Source organism: Poecilia reticulata, chromosome 23, assembly GCF_904066995.2.
Source record: "Poecilia reticulata chromosome 23, P_reticulata-male-v2, whole genome shotgun sequence".
NCBI lineage: Eukaryota > Metazoa > Chordata > Actinopteri > Cyprinodontiformes > Poeciliidae > Poecilia > Poecilia reticulata.
Window position 1 is genome coordinate 3616785 of NC_088852.1, and position 19845 is coordinate 3636629.

Genomic DNA, 19845 nt, shown 5'->3' on the forward strand with positions numbered 1-19845 from the left:
AGCTGCCAGGAAACCCGACAGACCTCAAACAGCAGCTTCACGACTCCGACAGCAGCACAAACGACCACAAGCTACAGCGTCAGTAACACTGACAGTGACACCAGAATGACACTTTGTAGCCAAACAAGGCCCTGTGTCAAGATAAACTGTCCTATCTGCAACGTTTCAGCTCAGATTAGAGTGACTTTTTACATCAAGTTGTATTTTTCTGAAGAATGCAAATGTTTTTACAGTAGAATACAGAGACTGTGTTGGCGTCATGTGGCCTACGCCCATATATCCCAATATAGCTGCAGAGAGCAGCTGAAACACAAATCAATCAAGTTTAAGACGGTCAAAGCCATTATTTTAAAGCAAAAAAAGAAATTTAACAACTTTTGTCCATACAATATTTTATTAGTAAATAACTATGATGATAGAACATTTACAAAGATTTTTTTTATTTTATCTTAAATGCAGAATGTACATATTTTGGCTTTATATCTGCTCCGAGTGTGTTGTCTTTCTGCAAATGTCCTTTTTTGAGTCTGTATATTATAGATAACGATTAATTGATTGCTAAATTAGTTGACGATCATTTTCTTAATTGATTATTAACAATTCATCTGACTGTTTCTGGAGAAAGTATCAGCTCTGATTTCCAGACTTTTTTTGAGTCTATGTACTCCAGTTAATGATTAATTATTTCAATAATCAATTAATCACAATTAAACCAATTAATCGTTTCAGCCCTAGACTTAACCTTTTATTTCTTCAATGGGAACAAAAACAACGCCACTTATTTAACTCCAAATCAATCAAATTATGAGCTCTTTTAAATTTGCTTCCAATTAAAACAAAAATGACTCAAATATGTTCCGTCAACATGTACTATTGTGTATAAATAACAAAAAATACAAAATAAAGTTTCCACTTCCCGACCACACACTGCGTTTGCAGCACCGATAAATACAAAGCCTCATAAGCTGGAGAAGATATCAGCCCTGATTTCCACTGTCCCATGTTCTCCCAGGTGTAGAAAAGGCGACCCGACACCCAGTCCCTGGTCACAACACCTGCGCCTTGGCTTAGAGCTCAACAGTGCATGTGGAGGAAGCGATAAAGTGAGGGGCAGAGCCTGTAATCTGAACTTAATGACAAAAACACTGGTGGGCTTGGTAATGGGGCTTGTAACAGGAGCTGGGAAGTGGCGAGCTGTCAGTGAAGGAAGCGAAGTGGTCACAGAGAGGGCAGTGAAAGCTTAGCCATCACCCATTTAGAACCCATTCAGCCATCGCCTGATGCCCGATAAGTGGGTTAAAACCCCATGAACCTGGAAACCTGCTCATATCGGCACACAGATGGCGCCTGCTCAGCAGCAGCCACTTAGCTGCCTGGTGTCGGGTCGTTTCATTAGCTTTTAGGCAGAACAGGAGCTGCTGCAGAGAACCCGCCACAGGAGAAACCAACGTGCTGCTGTAAATGCGGGAAAAAAGGTTGATGCAACTTTAAGAGATAAATCTGAAAATTTTAACGCATTAATTAATCGAACAGTCAGATTTGACCTAAAAGCCTCCAGCTACCTAGTTGACAGCAGCACATTGGACTCAACGAACGACAGAAATCAACCGATGTTTTCTGCGACAGCAACAAAAGTTGAGCGTTTTTTTAACTTTATTGTGTTGCATCGCTAGCTCAGGCTCGAAATTCACAAATTACACTGACTGGATGAGGACAAGCGACTGTCGCCTAATCACACAGGCAACACAGGAAATTAATGAATACAGACAGTTGTAAATTAATGTTTAAAACAAAATGGATTCCTTATTAAAGCCTTCCTAAATATAAAAACGGAAAATCTTCAAACCTGTTTGATTTGACAGTAAAGGTGGACAATATGGACTTCAAGCTGAATCACAATCTTCTGTGGTACTGCAGTGATTACAAAGCTCACAATAAATATTTATTACTTCTTTTTTAGGTTAGAAAAGTACCTGAATGCCACAGCAATTATTGCCCCACAAACATAAATATTGTTACTGAAAAACATTCTCTTCTTTACGACGTCACTTAAAAAAACAAATTGTCACTGAACTGCACATGGTAACTGCATTTAATCATATTTATTGGTATTTATTGATACCGCCAATGAAAAAACGGGGGAGAATACAGTAAAACTCATGATCCCAACAATACGGACAGTTTCGTTGGGTTTTAATCATCATTAATTGGAATTTATTGTGACAAAATTCCATCACGATAAATGATAAATTAAACAATAAATTCCCACATCTGACTTGGAGACAACATTTCCTGCTTTGTGCTACAAAAAACTAAAAGAAAACAGATATTTGCTGCATTTCAATTGGTCAGATTGAGCCAGAAGAAGATTCTACAAAGTCTTACAAAGTTAGGCGTAGTGATTAATCGTGATTAATTTTTTAATCGATTGATGGAACTAGGTTGTTATGAAGCCTCCTTACCCACATACTGCTCCACGTCTTTGACGGAGAACTTGGGAGGGGGCAGCTTCAGACCCAGGCCTTCCATCTCGGTGATCACGATGGGGTAGTTGAAGCCGTGTCTCTCCAGATACCTGGTGGTCACCTGCTCGCCCTTCATCCGTATCAGGATCTCCTCGGCACTGCAAACCAGATCACAACAAGTTTTGTTTATAAACACAAAAAGATTAACAGAATAAATTATCCAACTGGTTCTGGGTTATCTCAGTCTAAAACGAAACAGAAACGTTTGTAGGTGTGTGTGATGATACACACCTCGGGAAGGTCCTGTGCTGGAGCTGCTTAACAAACACAGAGGTACCGGCCTGGACCGGCTTCGACCCGTCATCTGGCTCCGTGTAATCGTGTCTGTGCCAGTTGTTGCGCCTTTTCACTGCAAAACAAATGCAAACATCTTATTTATTTTTATTATTTTGATAAAAACTGAAACAATTATTCTAGTAGTAGATTATTCCATCAATTAATTGATTAATTGGATAAAATATTTGGCACATTCTGCAGTTTTCATTTAACTTTAGCTTTTTCATACAACATTAAAAATTCCTTTTGTAATTAAGAAAAGGAAAATTTTATTGATTAAAATTCAACAACACAGCATTAAGTTGGTGAACATTTGATCATTTCTAGCAGATAAAAAAAAAATACTTCAACCATCAATATGTGAAAAGCTTCTGCTTGACTTGACATCAGTGCTTTTAGGGCTAATATTGACTTTTATTTTTTGATTAAGCAATTAATAACTGGATAGCAAAAGATGCTAAGTAGAAAAATGTGAACCAGATGAAGATAAAACAATCCCACTTGAGTTTTGAATAGAACAGTTTTGGTTTAATATCTGCTCTGAGTGCGTTTTTCTTTTAGAAAATGACCTTTTTTGAATCTGCATACTAAAACGATTAATCAATTACTACATTAGATGATTTCAATAATAATCAAATAATCACGATTAATCTGATTATTTGTTTCAGTCCCAACAGAATCTAGTTAAAATTAGTAGAACTGGTCAATGCAGTCTAAATTTCAGCAAACAGCCTTTTCTTGGTTCGTAAACTGCAGTTAATGATTAATCAATTACTAAGTTAGTTGAGTAATTGGTAATTAGTTTCAGTAATTGAATAATTGATCATCCAATTAATCGTTTCAGCAATAACAGGCTGTAAATGAAAGTAGTTCAGATTGAAGCAGCCAGTCTAAATTTCAGCAAATACCCTTTTTTCAAATTCTGAATATTCCAGTTAACAATTAATCGGTTAATAATTAGGTGAGCAATTGATTAATCATGATTAATTGTTTCAGCCCTAAGAGGATGTAGGCGAAAGCAGTAAGCCAGGTTGAAAATTCAGCAAAAACATTTTTTATTCTGTAAACTCGATTACTAAACTAGTTAAAGATTATTTTAGCAATTGATTAATCATGTTTGATCTGATCAATCATTTCAGCTCCAACAGAATGCAATTAAAGGCAATAGGTTGAAGCAGTATAAATTTTAAGCTAATTGCCTTTTCTATCTGTATACTCCAGATAATGATTAATAGATTACTAAATTAGTTGGTGATTATTTGAATAATTGATTAATGTGATTAATCATTTCAGCCCAAGGGGATGTAGGTAAAAGTAGTGAGCCAGGCTGAAGCAGGCAGTATAAATTTAAACCAATAGTCTTCTTTGTCATGATTAACCGATTGCTAAATTAGTTGACGATTATTTTAGTAATTGATTAATCTGAAGAATCGTCATCATATGTTATCCTGCAAATCATGAAAAAAAAGAAAACATGAATTCCCTACTTAACCCCTGCGCTCTTACACAGAGGAGCTTGTCCAATCAGAGTTTACAACAGCATTCAATTAGCCCGGTAATGTCTGCCCCGAGGGGTCGTAAAGGTCAACCCAGCCCCCCCACAGCCTCTTAAGTAGAGAGGAAAAAAAACTTAGACTTGACTAACACTCCAGAGAGCCGGGTTTCCCCCGGGAGCAGTCCAACATGCAGAGACTGAGGCGGTGGGCAGTTAATAAAGACAATGAGAGGCTGTAAGTACTGCTGGCTGGGGGAAGGAGGCAACCAGCGTCTGCCAATAACGACGGCGTTACTCACTCAGGGAGGGTCCGTGTTTGACATCGCAGTTGGGACAGTGGTAAACGTCAATATCCACGGCATGGTGCTCCTCAACGTGAACGCAGCTGAAACGAGGCGGAAAGACTTTGATTAGCACCAAATTTAGATGTTAAATACTTTATTTAAAAAAGAAAAACGCTGAAAGAAAAACCAACGGTATCCAACAATCTGGAGTAACATCAGTGTGACGCAGGGGTTCCAAAAGCTGGGTGGAAATATTTATTCAACAGATTGTGACCATTAAACTAACTTCTTCCATACAGAAACCAACAAGGGGAAAACGTGCGTCCAAACGAGGCGATGCAGCGCCACAGAAAACGCTGCAGTAGTTCTGCCAGGCCCATTGATGGCGCTACGATGCTGAACAATGCAAAAAACACACAGAAATACCGAACACTGGATGCATGTAGCTTAAACAACAGAAAACTTTGAAAAACACGTCTAATTTTGTCTAAATTTCTGAGAGTTTGGGTTTTAATTTGAAAGGTCGCTTGTGTTGTTGCTGTGTGTTTTTCCTGCACACGTAGTCTAGTCAAAGTACAGAGCTAACTAGGCCAATTCAAAGCCATCATGCTGGTAAAAACTGGTAAATCTGGACGATGATCTGAAATCTTTAAGTCCCACAAACTGTAAAAACTAATTTGAAACAGATGCAACAAATCATTGCATGTCTCATTCACACCGAATCAGAGGGAAAACATTCACATCACATGAACGTCCAGCAAACATCGTGATGAACAAAAGCTAAAATGCAAGCAAAGCTACCAAGCTGAAGAAAAGAGACATTAATTCACACCAGTACAGTCGACGACTCTGCAGCAGCAACACCCACTCTGCAAGCTGAAACTGTTCTGCAGCAGCCAAACCACAAGCTTGTGCAATCCTCTGCTGCAGAGCAAAGGGCCAGAGTTAAACAGCAGCTGAGTCTGAACTGTGGGAAACTCTGGGAACAAGTGCAGCGCGATGACGGCAACATCCTGCGTGACCGGGCCGGTCGGTCGGCCGATCGGTGGGGAACAAGAACCAACCATGTCGGGGCAAAAGCTGCAGAATCAGGAGGGTTTGAACGAAAGACGTTTAAAAACTAAAATATAAAAATACATAAGTAGGAGGAAGGACTGGTGATCAATAAGAAGTAACAAAATAAAAATACGGATTTGGTGACTGAGAAGCTTTAACAAAATAATAAAAAATTTTTAAATACTAAAAGTATGAAGAATGGTTTGAGAAAAATTTTCCATAAGAAAATAAAATTTAATAAAAATAAAGTTTTAAAAAATATTTAAATGTGTAAAAAAAAATTAAAATAAAGAGTTTATTCATGTGAAAAGTTGATTAAAAATGTAAAAAAAAATAAAAATAAAAATAAGGTTTTGTTGGTGTATGAGGGTTTTTTTTATATAATAAAATTTTTTAATTTAAAATAAACAGGAGTTTCTAAAATATGCAAAATAATTAAAACATTTAAAAATATAAATAAATGAAAGAAAAGAGTTTCCAAAATATATTGGGTAAAGACTTTGATGATGTATGGGAAGTTAAAGAAACAAAATAAAAAATAAATAAATCTGCGTTTGTTGATGTGTCAGAAGTATTTTTTTTAATAAAACTCAATAAAAACAAGAGTTTGTAATGTATGAATTAAAAATAACTTTAAAAATAAATAAAATAAAAAAGGATGGGTTATTGATGTATGAGAGGTTTTTTAAAAACTAAAAGAAAATTAGGAGAAAAAGAAGCGCTGCTGATGTACAAGAATCTTTCAAAAATGTAAAAAATAAGTAAATAAAAAAAAAGTTTTCTGATGCATGAGAAGCTTTAAAAAATAAAAAATATTCACAACAGTCTGAAGATGGGAAGTTAGGAGGTGAAGGTTTAACCTCCATGTTTCGTTTTCCTGCTAAAGCCGCTTTGCAAAAAAAAAAAAAAAACATTTAATGTTTTCTCACATTCCAACCACAAATCAGGGGGATGAAGCATCACAAACCAGCACAAAATCCACAGAAAAACAAATTACATTCACAGCACAATTAAAAAGAGAAACCGTTTTGTTTACATGTCAAAGCCTGGCATTTTTTTTCTCTCTATAAAATATTAAAATAGTTTTATTCCACAGAACAACACACCTTTCAGATGTATATTTGTAAAGGAATTAACATTTTTTCCACCTTAGAGCTACTTCTAGTCGGTCTATCAAACTAACTTTTTGTTTGAGAACCAACAAGGCCACGACGAATAGCAACAGTCACATCGTTTTGCTGCTTCAAAGTAAAAAAAAAAAAAAGCCTGCAGCTGAAATGAACTCAGCCATGACCTGCAGGAAACTGTAACGGAAACAGAACCAAAGAGCCAGTAATCAATCAGGAGGAAGCGAGCCGGTACCGGCCCAAATGACTTCGCTGCACCAACAGGAAGTCAACAGTGGCTTCCTCTCGCTCGGTTACCACAGGGCCCCTCTGCTCACCAAACATCGAGGTTTTACTCAGGCAGGCGGAGGGCTACTAAAACAACAGTCAGTCCATCCAGGATGTTCATGTTTTTCACTGGTTGCTGTGGCTCAAAATTACTGATTTGTAGCAAACTTCTCCCAAAAAGTTACAGGATTTTATTTATTTTTTTGCTGTGTGGATGTTCTGGTGTGAATTAATGTTTTTCTTCGACTTGGTGGCTTTGTTTGCATCTTAGCTTTTTTATAATAAACAATAAAGAAACTTGAAACTGGCAGAAACGGTAGGCTGACTGCTTTGAACGAATGTGTAAAAATAAACTGCAACAGACCTTCTGTCAAATGGTTCAGAAAGTAAAATTAGGAGCTTAAATATAAAATAACGTCAAAGTACAAAGTATAGAACTAGATTTAATAGATCTGCCCTTAACGATCAGGTACAAGCTCACCAATACCCGATTTAGATTTTTTTTCAGTATCAAATATTGAAATCAGATTGGTGTCTTATGACAGTAACTTCATTTAATCATTTTTTCAAATTTACTGATATTTACTAATGAAATTGAGGTGAAAACAATAAAGAAAATAGCAAAAAAAAAAATCACAATAAATTTGTCACAATAAATGATCCAATAAATGCCTCCCTTGTTGTTTCTAAATCAGTTTTAGCTTCTTTATGGGACACATTTGTTAAAAACGAATAAAAAGAAAACAGGAAAATCTCTTTGCTTTGAGCAGCAGCAGCACTGAACAGCTCACGTCTGGAATCTCTGCTGCCTGTGAGAAACAGCTTCCTGCAGCCAGGTCGGCTCAGATGTGCGAGGAAAGCACCGTTTCGTTCCTTCCTTTATGTAACACATTAGGAAATAAACACTCTGCACCATAAATGCCCGGCTGACTCAGCTTAAGCAGCAGCTGCAATGCAAGCTGCAGGAATCGTCGGCCTGATTGGAGAGAAAGGGAAGTACTTCCTGCTTCGCTCAGGGTTCGATTGCATCACTGCGACCAAAGTTGACCTCATGCACTGGAAAAGCAATCAGTGCAAAGATTAGATACGAGTGTGATGAGCTGCACGGTTTGCAGACTTTTCCAGCATTTTCTGTCTGGAAGGAATACAAATTAACTAAAAGAGAAAAAAAACTGTTTCAATTTGCAGTATTGTTTAAAATATGACAAAATTTTATGTTTTCAAATGTCATGAGAACAAAATAATTCATCCAATTTCAAGAACTTTAACATAAAATACAAATCATTGAGCATTATGAGTAATAAATATTATTTGCATTGAAACAATGCAAACAAATTATATTATAGTGAAATTAAATGTTTAAAAACATACAAAAAAAATCTTTAAAATATTCTCACAAAGTTTTCTGGCATTTAGCAAATACAATAATTTTGGTAATTCTAATTAAAATATAACAAGAAAATGTTAATCTGATTTAACTTCAGACAGCGAGATAAAAACATCTGTTTTTATTTGGTATATGAAAATATCTGGTTGTTCGATCTCACAATAAATCCTGGACGATAAATTGTCCAAGAAGTTCTGATAATATTATTTGAGACATTTTCACGTAATATAATCATAAAGGCATAATAATTTTAAGTCTATCCAAAAAAATCTGATTTCTTATGAACATTTAACACTGGAACAAAGTTATAAGCCTGGCGGGCCACCAGGCTTTATTTGCTCCTGCCAGGCTATACTTGCTTGTTAATTTATTTAAATGTTTGTTTTGTTTTTTTGCCGTTTTAAGCTTTTAAAGTTGGTATTTAGGTACTTTAACACATAATTATCTTGTGATATTTTTAAGTTTCCTGTAAATTTTAAACATTTTTAATCTCAAAAACAGTGTAAGTTGATGGATGACTAAACATCGCTTACTAAAGTTTCTGGAGTAAACACTATGTAATACATTTTAAATATCCAAAATAAACAAAAAAACAAATAAAATGAATTTTGAAGTCTCTAACTAAAATTGCCCTTCATCAAAAGAGCTGGTTGAGACCAAAACACCAGGCTGAAGACTTTTATCATCCAGTTTTTAGTAGAAAGAGAGAAAAAACAATCATGCAAATGGAAACCATCGAGCTCATTTTAGTTTGTAATTGATTAATTGATCACTACAACATACTTACTGGTTTCAACTGTAAATAATATTTCCCAAATGAAGACTTTTAATCAGACAGAGTGATTAAAATTTAAATAACTGAAAATTGAAGCACTTTCAAGGATTTTAAGAGGTAAAAGTTACAGTTGGTAGAAAACCAGAAGCTTCGCACGTTATACAGCTAATCTGACTTCTATAGATAAAACAAAACATGTGTGTTTTTGGCTACACACACACACACACACACACACACACACACACACACACACGCTCTTCCCTCCGCTTCCTCTCATCAAGGGCCTCCTTCCTGTGCGACTGAGAGGGCTTATTCATTAGTCGGCGCTCCATCAGGGGTTCATTGTCCCCACAGATCAGCGCGGAAACACAAAGGCTGGAGGCGGGCGCCGCCATTATTTTAAGCTCTAAATAACCGCTCTGCATGGGACGGCGACACGCCCACATTAGGGAGCTGGCACAGCCCCACAGTGGTGATGGAAAGGAGATGAGGGCAGTTAAACACACCTGGCAAGCTGTTACCTACAGACACAGCACTGAAAGTCTCACTTTTAGTCACGTTAAGCTATAAAATTCTGTGTTTTCTTTCAGGATTTTATGTAATATTTGTACATAGAGTTACTCTGTGCATAACTTAGGTTCTGTTAATGTCTAAAAGGTTCAATACAGAGCGTTACTGAGTAAATTAGGCAAGTAAGAGGAAGAGAAAACGCTGTGGAAAGAGAAAGTTTAAGGGTGAATTCACACCAGCCATGTTTAGTCTGCTAAACTTCAGTTTGGTAGCCTGTCTGTTTTGGACTTTTCCGCCTGAAAACCTTGGTTTTGGTTTGCTTTAAGTGAAATCTGATGCAGTTTGAATGCAAAGCGCTCCAAAGCAGGAAGTGGACTACAATACAAGGCATTCTGGGTAAATAAAGTGGTTCTGTTACCAAAAACAAAAGAGAAATCCTACAGCCACTAAAATCTAGCGCCACTCCATTTGTGTTTACATTTTGTGAAGAATGAAATTGCACTCAGTGTCTGTGTCGTTTCCTTCAGGGGTTCTTGGTGCAGCGCCACCACAGGCGAGGAGGAGAACAGGATTTTCTAAAAGGTTTGGTTCATTTGACACAAAAGTAAACCACAGCAGCTGAAAATGTAAATAATGTTGCAACTTTGGTCCCCAATTGAACTGAATCCACCAGACTATCACATCAGAAACGATTACATTGAAAACATCTTGTCCATGATTAAACATGGATGTGGCAGCATTATGCTGTGGGGTTGCTTTTCTTCATCAGGGAAAACAAGAAGAAAATCTGCTTCTTCCACTCTTTACGAGTAGAAATCCAAAACGCATGGTTTGCTTTTGTCATCTTTGTTGGGGTGAAACGATTAATCAGATTAATTGTGATTAATCGATTAGTGGAATAATTCTCAATTGATAAATCATTAACTGGATTACATATTGCCTAAAAAAGTCATTTGGAGACAGAATAACACACTCACAGCAGCAACTAAGACAAAACTGTACAAAAAATATACATTTTGGATTGAATACAATAGAAAAGTCTTCGTAAATATATTCTACCCAGAACTCCTACAGCGGGATAGTTCCAGCTTCATCTCAACCAAAATCTCCTATTATTTAACACCTTTTTCTATTTAATTATTAACCAGTTAACCCAAAAATTAATCAATTAATCAACAAATTATCAAGTGTTCACTAAAGGAATGATATGCTGTTGCATTTTAGGCAATAAAATGTTTGTTAGATAGGAATTTAATTACCAGTTTGCTTTTTTAAATGCATTTCTAAAGTTATATCTAAAAATATTTATGAAAAACCAGCAGAATGTGTCATTTTGTATTTGATTAATTGATTATTCTAACGATTAATCGATTAAAATTATTAGTTGCAAAAAAGTTAGGTAAATGTCTATTTGCACTACAATTATGTATTTTGTGTATTTAGTCCAATTAAAATTGGAAAAATAGCTGAATGAAGGGTTTGCAAAGCACTGAGGACTTTAACAGCAATAAGCATCCAGATGAATGAAGATCCACCATTTTTGGCTCTACTGGTGAAACCATTTAAGGTTGTAACAACTCGACGGTGTTGGGGAATCTCTGCAGTGAGCAAAGAGGCTCACGTTGTTGTTTATAGTGCGTCGGGGAGCCAGGAGGAGCCTAACAACTTAATTGTGTCTGGTGATGCCTTAAGGCTACTGCAGCTCTGTTTTCACACCCGTCTTTGACACGGCGTGTCCCACACACTCAACCCTCCTGAGCCCAAAAACAAACTCATCTGGTGCTTTTACAATCCTGCTTACATGAGATGGTAAGTAGATAAAGAGCTACTAGTTTACAAACTACTTAACATAATGATGGGCGATTAATCAAAAATTATTTTTTTGGTTTGTTAACACTAGAAGAGTAGGGCTGGACGACATGGATTAAAAATAACGCATCCAAGTATTTTCCTGCCAGATCCGATTTCCCTTAAATTCTTTCCTAAGAAATAAACGACTAAATATTTTCAAAAAGTAGCTTTTATTTCAGTCACCCCTTCTGGGAGTTGGACAACTAAGTATTAGGGCCAGGCTACAATAATTTATGTTTATGAGAATACAATAACAATATTAGTAGAATAAAGATGCAATTTTACCAGGACGTCTTCTAGATCTGAGAACAAAGTTTTAATGAGATTTTTATTTTCCATGTTGGCATTCTTATAAAATTACTACTTCATGCTCCTAATATTTCGACTTTAATGTCCTATTATTACCACTGTATTCTTGTAACTTCATGACTTTATTCTTGTAAAAAAAAACAACCTTAGACTGATCTTAATATTTTGTCGTAGAGTTGACCTGAATTCAAAGTTTCACAGCTTCTATATTAGCAGCTAGCTACCAGTAGTTACAACCACGTTGAGTCACAGATCGCAGTGAAGAAGATATCTGTGTGCGGCTCAAAGTAAAGTCCCACAAAAAAATAGAAAATTACATAGAATATTAAATTAAATAGTCTTGCCACAACAAAATTTAAGACAGCTAGAGTCCGAGTTAGCAAGGATATATTAGCAGATAGTTAGCATAAGCCAACTAGCTGCTAGCTTCTGAGTCACAGAACGCAGTGAAGAACTTTGCACACGACTGTAAACTCCCACAAGAAAACAGAAAACTACAAACAATATGACATTATAAATAGTCCAGATAGCACAACATTTAAGCTGTGGGATTTGGATATTTAAGGCCAACTCATTGTTTTCCTATTAATTTAAGACATTTTAATGTCTTAATTTTAGATACATGAATTTAAGACTTTTGAAGGATCCCCAGACATCGTAATTTTGGTTGACTAATGATCAATATGTGAGCTTTTGAGTCTATTAACATTGATCAAGCTTAACCAAATGCCGTTTCCATGGTTCCTAGACTCAACTTCCCAATGAATACAAACAGGAACTCTCTTTAACTTATCAGACTCCTCCGATCTGGACATCTCCATCAGGAACAGCAATATCCCTTCTTTCATCTATACATCCACTTAGACTTTGGGTAAACACGAAGAAGGCCCTCGGCTGAAGCAATCCGTCTCTCTTTAGTGCGCTCACACTCCGTTGGACAGTGACGGATCGTCCATTGAACTTGGCTCCCCGGAGCTCCCATCAATCACCTCCCTCTGTCCCATGGCGGACCGCCGATCTATCGTCACCCCCCCGTCAGGAAATCAGACAATGGGAGGGCCTGAAATCAACACTGGGATCTGACTTGACCTGCGGAGGATTTGCAGAGTGGCTTTTATTTCAGTCCACCCTCAGTGAGTTGGACGATGGGGTTTTGTTTAATTACGAGGATGTTGTTACAAAAACACGCAATTTTACCACAAGAACGTCTTAAAATTACGAGAAAATAGTTGCTTTAACAGGAAAAGCTTCTAGAGTCGTTGGGATTTGAAGTGTTTCTTTTTTCATAATGGACTCAATTTGTTGCTGATGTGTTAAAAGTTGACCAATTTCTATAAAGTATTAACTGTGATACGTATACCAAAATATAACTTCAAGAGATAATGTTCCTCATTAAATTATGTTATTTTACATGTTGGAGTTTTCATAAAAGTACGACTTTATTCTGGTAATTTTACAGCTTTGTGACCATTCTGGAAACATTTCGACTTTACTCGGGTAACTTTACTACGACAACCTTACAACTTTATCCCAGTAACTCTACATCTTTGTTTCAGTAACATTACGACTTTATTCTCGTAATACTATGACCTTATTCTCATAATATTGGCACTAATATTCTGTAGAGTTGACCCGACTTCAAAGTCCAAATTAGTAAAAGCTGAAAAACAAGATGGCGGCCATTGGTAACCTGACATCACTCATCACTATGGAAACCCAAGGAGTGCATTAGTGAAATAAAAATTAAAAGTAGATTTTCCAAAAATTAAATCTTCAAAACTCAAAACCCAATCAAAGCAGTCATAATTTTCCACTCTTTATCACAATACAACCACAAACATCGATGATATTCATTGGGATTTTACAGGGCAGTAAATACTTTAAACCAGGTTTTGCTGCAGTTGTCTGCCAAAGTTTCACATTTCTGCCCATTCCTATTGGTAGAAAATCAAATCTCTGCATTGCTTCTCTGATTAATTGGACGTCTCCGTAGGTTTGCAGCCATCCAAGAAAAGTTTTCTGTTTAAAATGATGACAGTCTTAATGCCAAATCTAGGGATATCAACTGTTTAGGTAACTTTTGAAGGCAAGTTGTTGCTCAGGATTTTATTTAGGAGCTAAAGAAATATGCTTGCAGCACTTTTCATACTATTTATGAAGGTATTTTCACAACTTTACACTACACGGTGTTGGTCTATGAGATAAAATCACTGTAAGCACATTGACGTTTGTGGTTGCAAGGTGATAAAATGTGAAAATAAAGACAAAAATGGGTTTTTATAGCAATGTAACCAGTCGGAACAGCAAGAGCACACAGAGAAGCAAGAGAAGGGTCAAAAGGTGAGCGACTGGAAAACATTTCTTCAACAAATAATTGTTTCCATCTCCTTGCTAAAACCTGAGCTTTCATGGCAAATAGAAATAATACCAAACAAAACTTGGAGCTACCCAGAGATATTGGTGCTGAGAAAACAGTGGACGGGGAGCATCGAGGTGAATACACACTTCTCTGTTGCCTGGTGACGTCGCCGTTCACTCGTCTGGCACTGATAAACCCCAGAACTTGGATACCAAAAGACCCAGGCGATGGAAAACAGGGAACACTTCAGCAACCGAGGGAGAAAGACAACGTTCCCCCCACACACACAAACACAAACCAAGCCAACAAGCGGAGAAACGAGCATTTGGGAGGCCGAGTTCCTCTCATTTCCACTCAATCGACTTGCCAGAGAATATCCCCCTTCCTTCTGGCCAGCCTCGTGGGAAAGAGGTTGGAAAAAGCGGAAGCTTTTGGAGGTGCGCCCTGTGCGTTTGTGCCCATTAGTCATCAATGGGGGAACCTGGACCGTTTGTTCCTTTCCTTCGCGTTGGCACACGACACACACAGCGAGTGTTTTCTGGCTCCGGAGAGCCACGAATTGTGACAGCCAAGTTTTTTGGCAGGACACCCGATGGTTGGTTACGCAACGGCTTCCGTCATTTCAGCATGAGCAGAAACAGATTGTTGTATTCATAAACAGTTGCTGTGGAGATGCACCCACACAGGCTGAGTCAATAGATGGTCTGGATCAGCCTCAGGGCCACGGAGATAAAAAGTGAGCGCTGCAGAAAGTGAATAAAATCTATGACGACAGTCCTGATGCAAACAAAGCTGAGTTTGTCAGGGATACCCAACTCCCTGGTCCGCTAGGAATAATTGAGGACAACTACTACAACCTGGACTACTACTTTTAACTAACAATTAATCGTGATTAATCGACTACAGAAATGGATGTAAACTAATTCAGTAATGCTTAATTAACTGGAATATACAGACAAAAAAAATTGCTGAAATTTTGACTGAGTGCTTTGACCTGGATTGCTACTTTTAACTACATCCTGTTAAAGCTGGAATAATTACTCATGATTAATCGATTTACTGAAATCAACTAATTTAGTAATCAATTAGTCATTAACTGGAGGATACAAACTTAAAAAAAAAAGATTTGCTGAAAATCAGATCGACTGCTTTAACCTGATCTACTTTTATCTACATCCTGTTAGAGCTGAAACGGTTAATAGTGATTAATAGATTACATTAATTATCATCAACTAATTTGGTTCTTGTGAAAGAACACCACACTGACAGCAGTAATTAAGCAAAACTTTATAAAAATATATTACATTTCCATTTAAGATTAAAAATATTTGTTCTACCCAGAACTAATAGAGTGGCATAGTTTAGCTTCACCTGACAAAAACTAAAATATCCTATTAAGCAAGTTTTGCTATCCAATTATGAATCCATTAAATAAAAAATGTGTCAATCTACAAATGCACTTATTGCATTTTAGGCAATAAAATGTTTATTTTCTTACGTATTTTTAATATTGTATTAAATAAGCTCACCTGAAAAATCTGCAGAATGTGCCAAGTTTTTATCCAATTAATCAATTAATGATTTGAACAATACATTAGTAAAATAATCGTTAGCTCCAGCCTACATTCTGTACAACTAAGCAAGCAAATCCGTCTTCTTGTGCCATAAAATGTCACATTGTAAACCTCCAAAGTTGCTCACGGTATCAGACTAACTTGTAAAATGTTGGACAGCAAGGGTTCAGACGATTGGGTCATATTACGCAACAATAAATTCATGCAACCAACACCCACGCGAAATATATCATATGACAATCTCACGCAACAGTAACTCACTTGAGATCATGATGAGAACAGTAAATCAGAAAGGAAAGTGGAAAGTAGGACAAAGAAGTAACCTGAGGACAACTACACGCTTTGGTTCCTTTAAATTATCCCGCTGTCAGCCGCTAGGGGGCTCCTGCCATGTGGCTCCTCCGCTTGAAAGAGGGATTTAAATTTCTCCAGCTGTCAATCAAAAAGCCCAATCATAACAAGCCCCTTGTTCTCTAACAAATTAGTTAGAAACATGTATTTTATTTCTTGAAAATAAAAACAACTCTAGAAATGTCTGTAAAGTAAACAAAAACCCTACAGAGTGTTTCCAAACAAACTACGGAGCGAGGTGAATCTAATTAAGTTTAAAGTAAACTCTAAAGGTCGAGTTCACTTTTAATAATCAGGTCAGGCAGACCGACGCTACGCAATGTGTTTTCTAACACTTTATCCCATAAATCTCAGTGAATTGTAACATTTTTATGAAGAGAAAACATGCAGGCTTTGTATGTTCCGAGCACTGAACTAAGCTTTTGATCTCGGGCTGACTGACACAGCGCTGTCTTCTTCCAACATACACACTCAAAATAAGTATTTAACTCGATAACGTCAACTGTGAAAGGATTTAAGACCTCCAAGTTCAAGTCGGGTGATTTAATGTGTCCCGCTGAAAACCTATTTAAGCTCAAAACGATGTGGAAGACATCGCAACCCCACTTTCGCTCGTTAAGTCGCGTCTATAGACGATTTAAAACCCCCGTCGCCCACCGCTAGTGTTAGCAAGCTAACTTAGCCACCAGTCAACACCGCTCGGAGAAACCGTCGGCTTTACTAACTAAACAACCAGTGTTTGTCGCCTTCACCGAGCCACGTCCGTTAAAGACATCCCAAACAACCTACCTGCCGTGAAACCAGTCCTTACAGATGTCGCATTCGATCATAAACCGGCTCACATCGTAGGGCTGCCGGCAGACACAGTACAGCGGGGCCGCCGCCATCTTCCTACTGTCCCCAAACAACGCAGGAATGAAGCGGGCGGGGATTTAACCCACAGTCCGGAAACACCCGAGGTGAGAATTTAAGCATCCGGAAACACCCGAGGTGATAACGGGGCGTCCGGATGAAGCCGAGGACAGAGATGTATGGCAGAGCGTTGTAACATATAATCTGAGGCAGGGTAGAGTATCCAAAAATTGTCATCAATTTAAAGTAGTACTTCTTGTTTTTAGTCAACATATGTTTTACTCGTGTAAAAGCACCGAATATCTGATCTGAAGATCTGAACATTTGATTTAATATTTCAAAATCGTGAGACAAACAAAAACATAAACTTATGAGCAAAATGTAAAAATTACAAATGTAGGTAGAAGAAATATTTTCCTAATGTTTGTTTTTTCAATGAAAAGCTAATAAAACTAATACCTATCTACATTTAGCATTTACTGTATCTTCTTGACCTCCAAATGTAACAACAGGTTCAGTAGATAAATCATCTTGTGACGTCTTGCACCGCTTTAATTATTGTATGATATGTAGTTTTGCCATAATCCCGAACCGTTACGAGGTCCTCCGTTCTATTGAAGCCCACCTCTGACGTCAGTTTCCAAATTATTCATTTCCATCTGTCTATGTAGGCCCACAAACAATAGGCTTTTTCCAAAAAGAAATGGGTGACATAACAAAACAGTGTCATGATTTTCCTTCTCAAGAACAAACTGAGATTTGTTTTCCTTAATTATTTTTGTTTTTTTACTAAATATAGGAAAAAAATCATGACAATCAGCTTTAAATAATATTACATTGTACAAGTAGGGATTAGTGAGCCCCAGGAGAGAGAAATGTTAAAAAAAACCAAATCTCACTGTGAATTTTTGTCGATTTTTAGTTCGATGTATAATTTAATGTAGAATTTGGTGTATTGAGTCAATGTGCATATATATTTTTCATTATTAATTGTCTTTTTTTTCCCTATAAAATCATATCTTCTTCATAACAAAACGTTTAAAAATGTTGAAAATAAAATGAGTGAATCAGAATCATTCAGCTTCATATTCAGTTAGGTATAATAAAAATAAATATAATTTGATTAAATTATAATAATAATATGTTACATTATTTAGGTGCCTGAATCTAAATGTTCATAATCTACCAATCATTAACGTTTTAATTTTATTGACTCAGGTACACTTAAGTTTATTAAACTAAAATAAAAATACATGTAATTAAATAAGTCTGATTATTTCACTTTATTTAGGTACTGAAATACAAATGTGAGTAATTTATCGGTAAAATTCAAATTCTATTACTGGATATATTAAAAACAATAAAAATACAATACTCAGAAAAGGATATAAAGATAAAATAAAATAAAATACTCAGGCATACAAAAAAATAGATTAAATTGAATTAGTTTATGTCACTTTATTTAGGTGTCTGACTCAAATATGCATAATTTACCTGTCAATAAAATGTCAATTTTAAATACAATTAGAATCAAAAATAATTTAGATCTATTCAATTAGGCTCATTAGAATAAAATAAAACTGAATCCCATTATGCATAATCAGCAGTTATTTATCAGTAAACACGCCGTTATCTCGCCCAGCAAACAAAAGCTGTTTCTCTGACTCATTCCACCGCTGAATATTTGCATGGCTGCACACATTACAGCATCCATTTTCAGCCTGAGCAGCTCAGAGGAGCTTTAAAAAAAAAAAAAAAAAAAAAAATCAAAACACAACGCAGACGCTCAGCGTGTCTCAGCGGAGGATGTCTGACATGCCCTACGTGCCTGCGTGCTGAATAGCAATGGGACCACCGACCCGCAGCCTGATCCGAGAGCGGACATCCCAGCCCATCCCCCCTCACATCACATGCATCTATCTGGGCTGCTCTGCGTCGCAGCTCCGCTGAAGATGCATGAAGACTCGTCTGCAGATTCGTGACTTTATGGATGCAAACAGTTGTCAGAGCTGCTAGCAGTTAGCTGCACTTAGCTAAAGAAGGTCGTTATCAGTTCATTTTAACTGATTGGACAATGTTTTGAAGGAGCAAAAAGTGCAATACTGTGAGCTGCAAAGACAATATAAGTTTGGATTGGAAAAATAGAATTAAATCAGTTAACACACTGCAAAAAAAAAAGAACTCTTACTAAGTATTTCTGCTCTATTTCCAGTGCAGATATCTCACCACACTTGAAAAGAAACAAAACTAACTTACAAGTAGATTTTTTTTTAGCAAGATATAGGAGCAATAATTCCTTAATATTGAAGAAAAAGTGCAAATTATAAGTGAAATAATCTGTCAGTGGAACTAAAAAATCAATATCAAGAAACTGCTGACTTATCTGTTGCTAAAAAGTCTTGTTAGTTTTGTAGTTTTTCAAGTCTCATAAGATATTTGCACTAGTAAAAGTCCAAAAATACTTAGTAAGGAGTATTTTTGCACATTGTCATAAAATAAAAAGTTATTTTGTTTGCAGTACCTCAATAATTAGTTTTGATTTTAAAAGTATTGGCATATTATTTAATTTTAAGCCACCTATTTCCTTTATTATAAGTTAAAATATCTTCTCCCATTGGCAGAATATTTCACTATAACTAGTACTTATGAGACTAAAGTCATAACATTGCAACTTTATTGTGGTAATGTAAGACTTTATTATCACATCATTACCACTTTTATCATCGTAATACTTTGACTTTATTCTGGCTATTTTATGACTTCATTCTCGTAATTCATTTTTCCATGTTTTTCTTATTTACTTTGTCGTAACTAAGGTATTTAGATAGAAATTAGGCAAAAAGTAAA

At 36.5% G+C, this 19845-nt stretch overlaps 1 protein-coding gene across 1 annotated transcript in view; it reads right to left on the reverse strand.

The window, feature by feature from the left end:
* Positions 1-17088, reverse strand: part of kdm7aa (lysine (K)-specific demethylase 7Aa) — a 31659-nt gene extending 14571 nt beyond the window's left edge. Inside the window, exons 1-4 of the mRNA XM_008400358.3 lie at positions 16936-17088; positions 4596-4681; positions 2757-2874; positions 2463-2623 (exon numbers count right to left, since the gene is read on the reverse strand). Of these exons, the coding sequence (XP_008398580.1) occupies positions 2463-2623; positions 2757-2874; positions 4596-4681; positions 16936-17033 (463 nt within the window). The 5' untranslated portion in view covers positions 17034-17088. The remainder of the gene's footprint in view (positions 1-2462; positions 2624-2756; positions 2875-4595; positions 4682-16935) is intronic.
* Positions 17089-19845: the final 2757 nt, after the last annotated feature.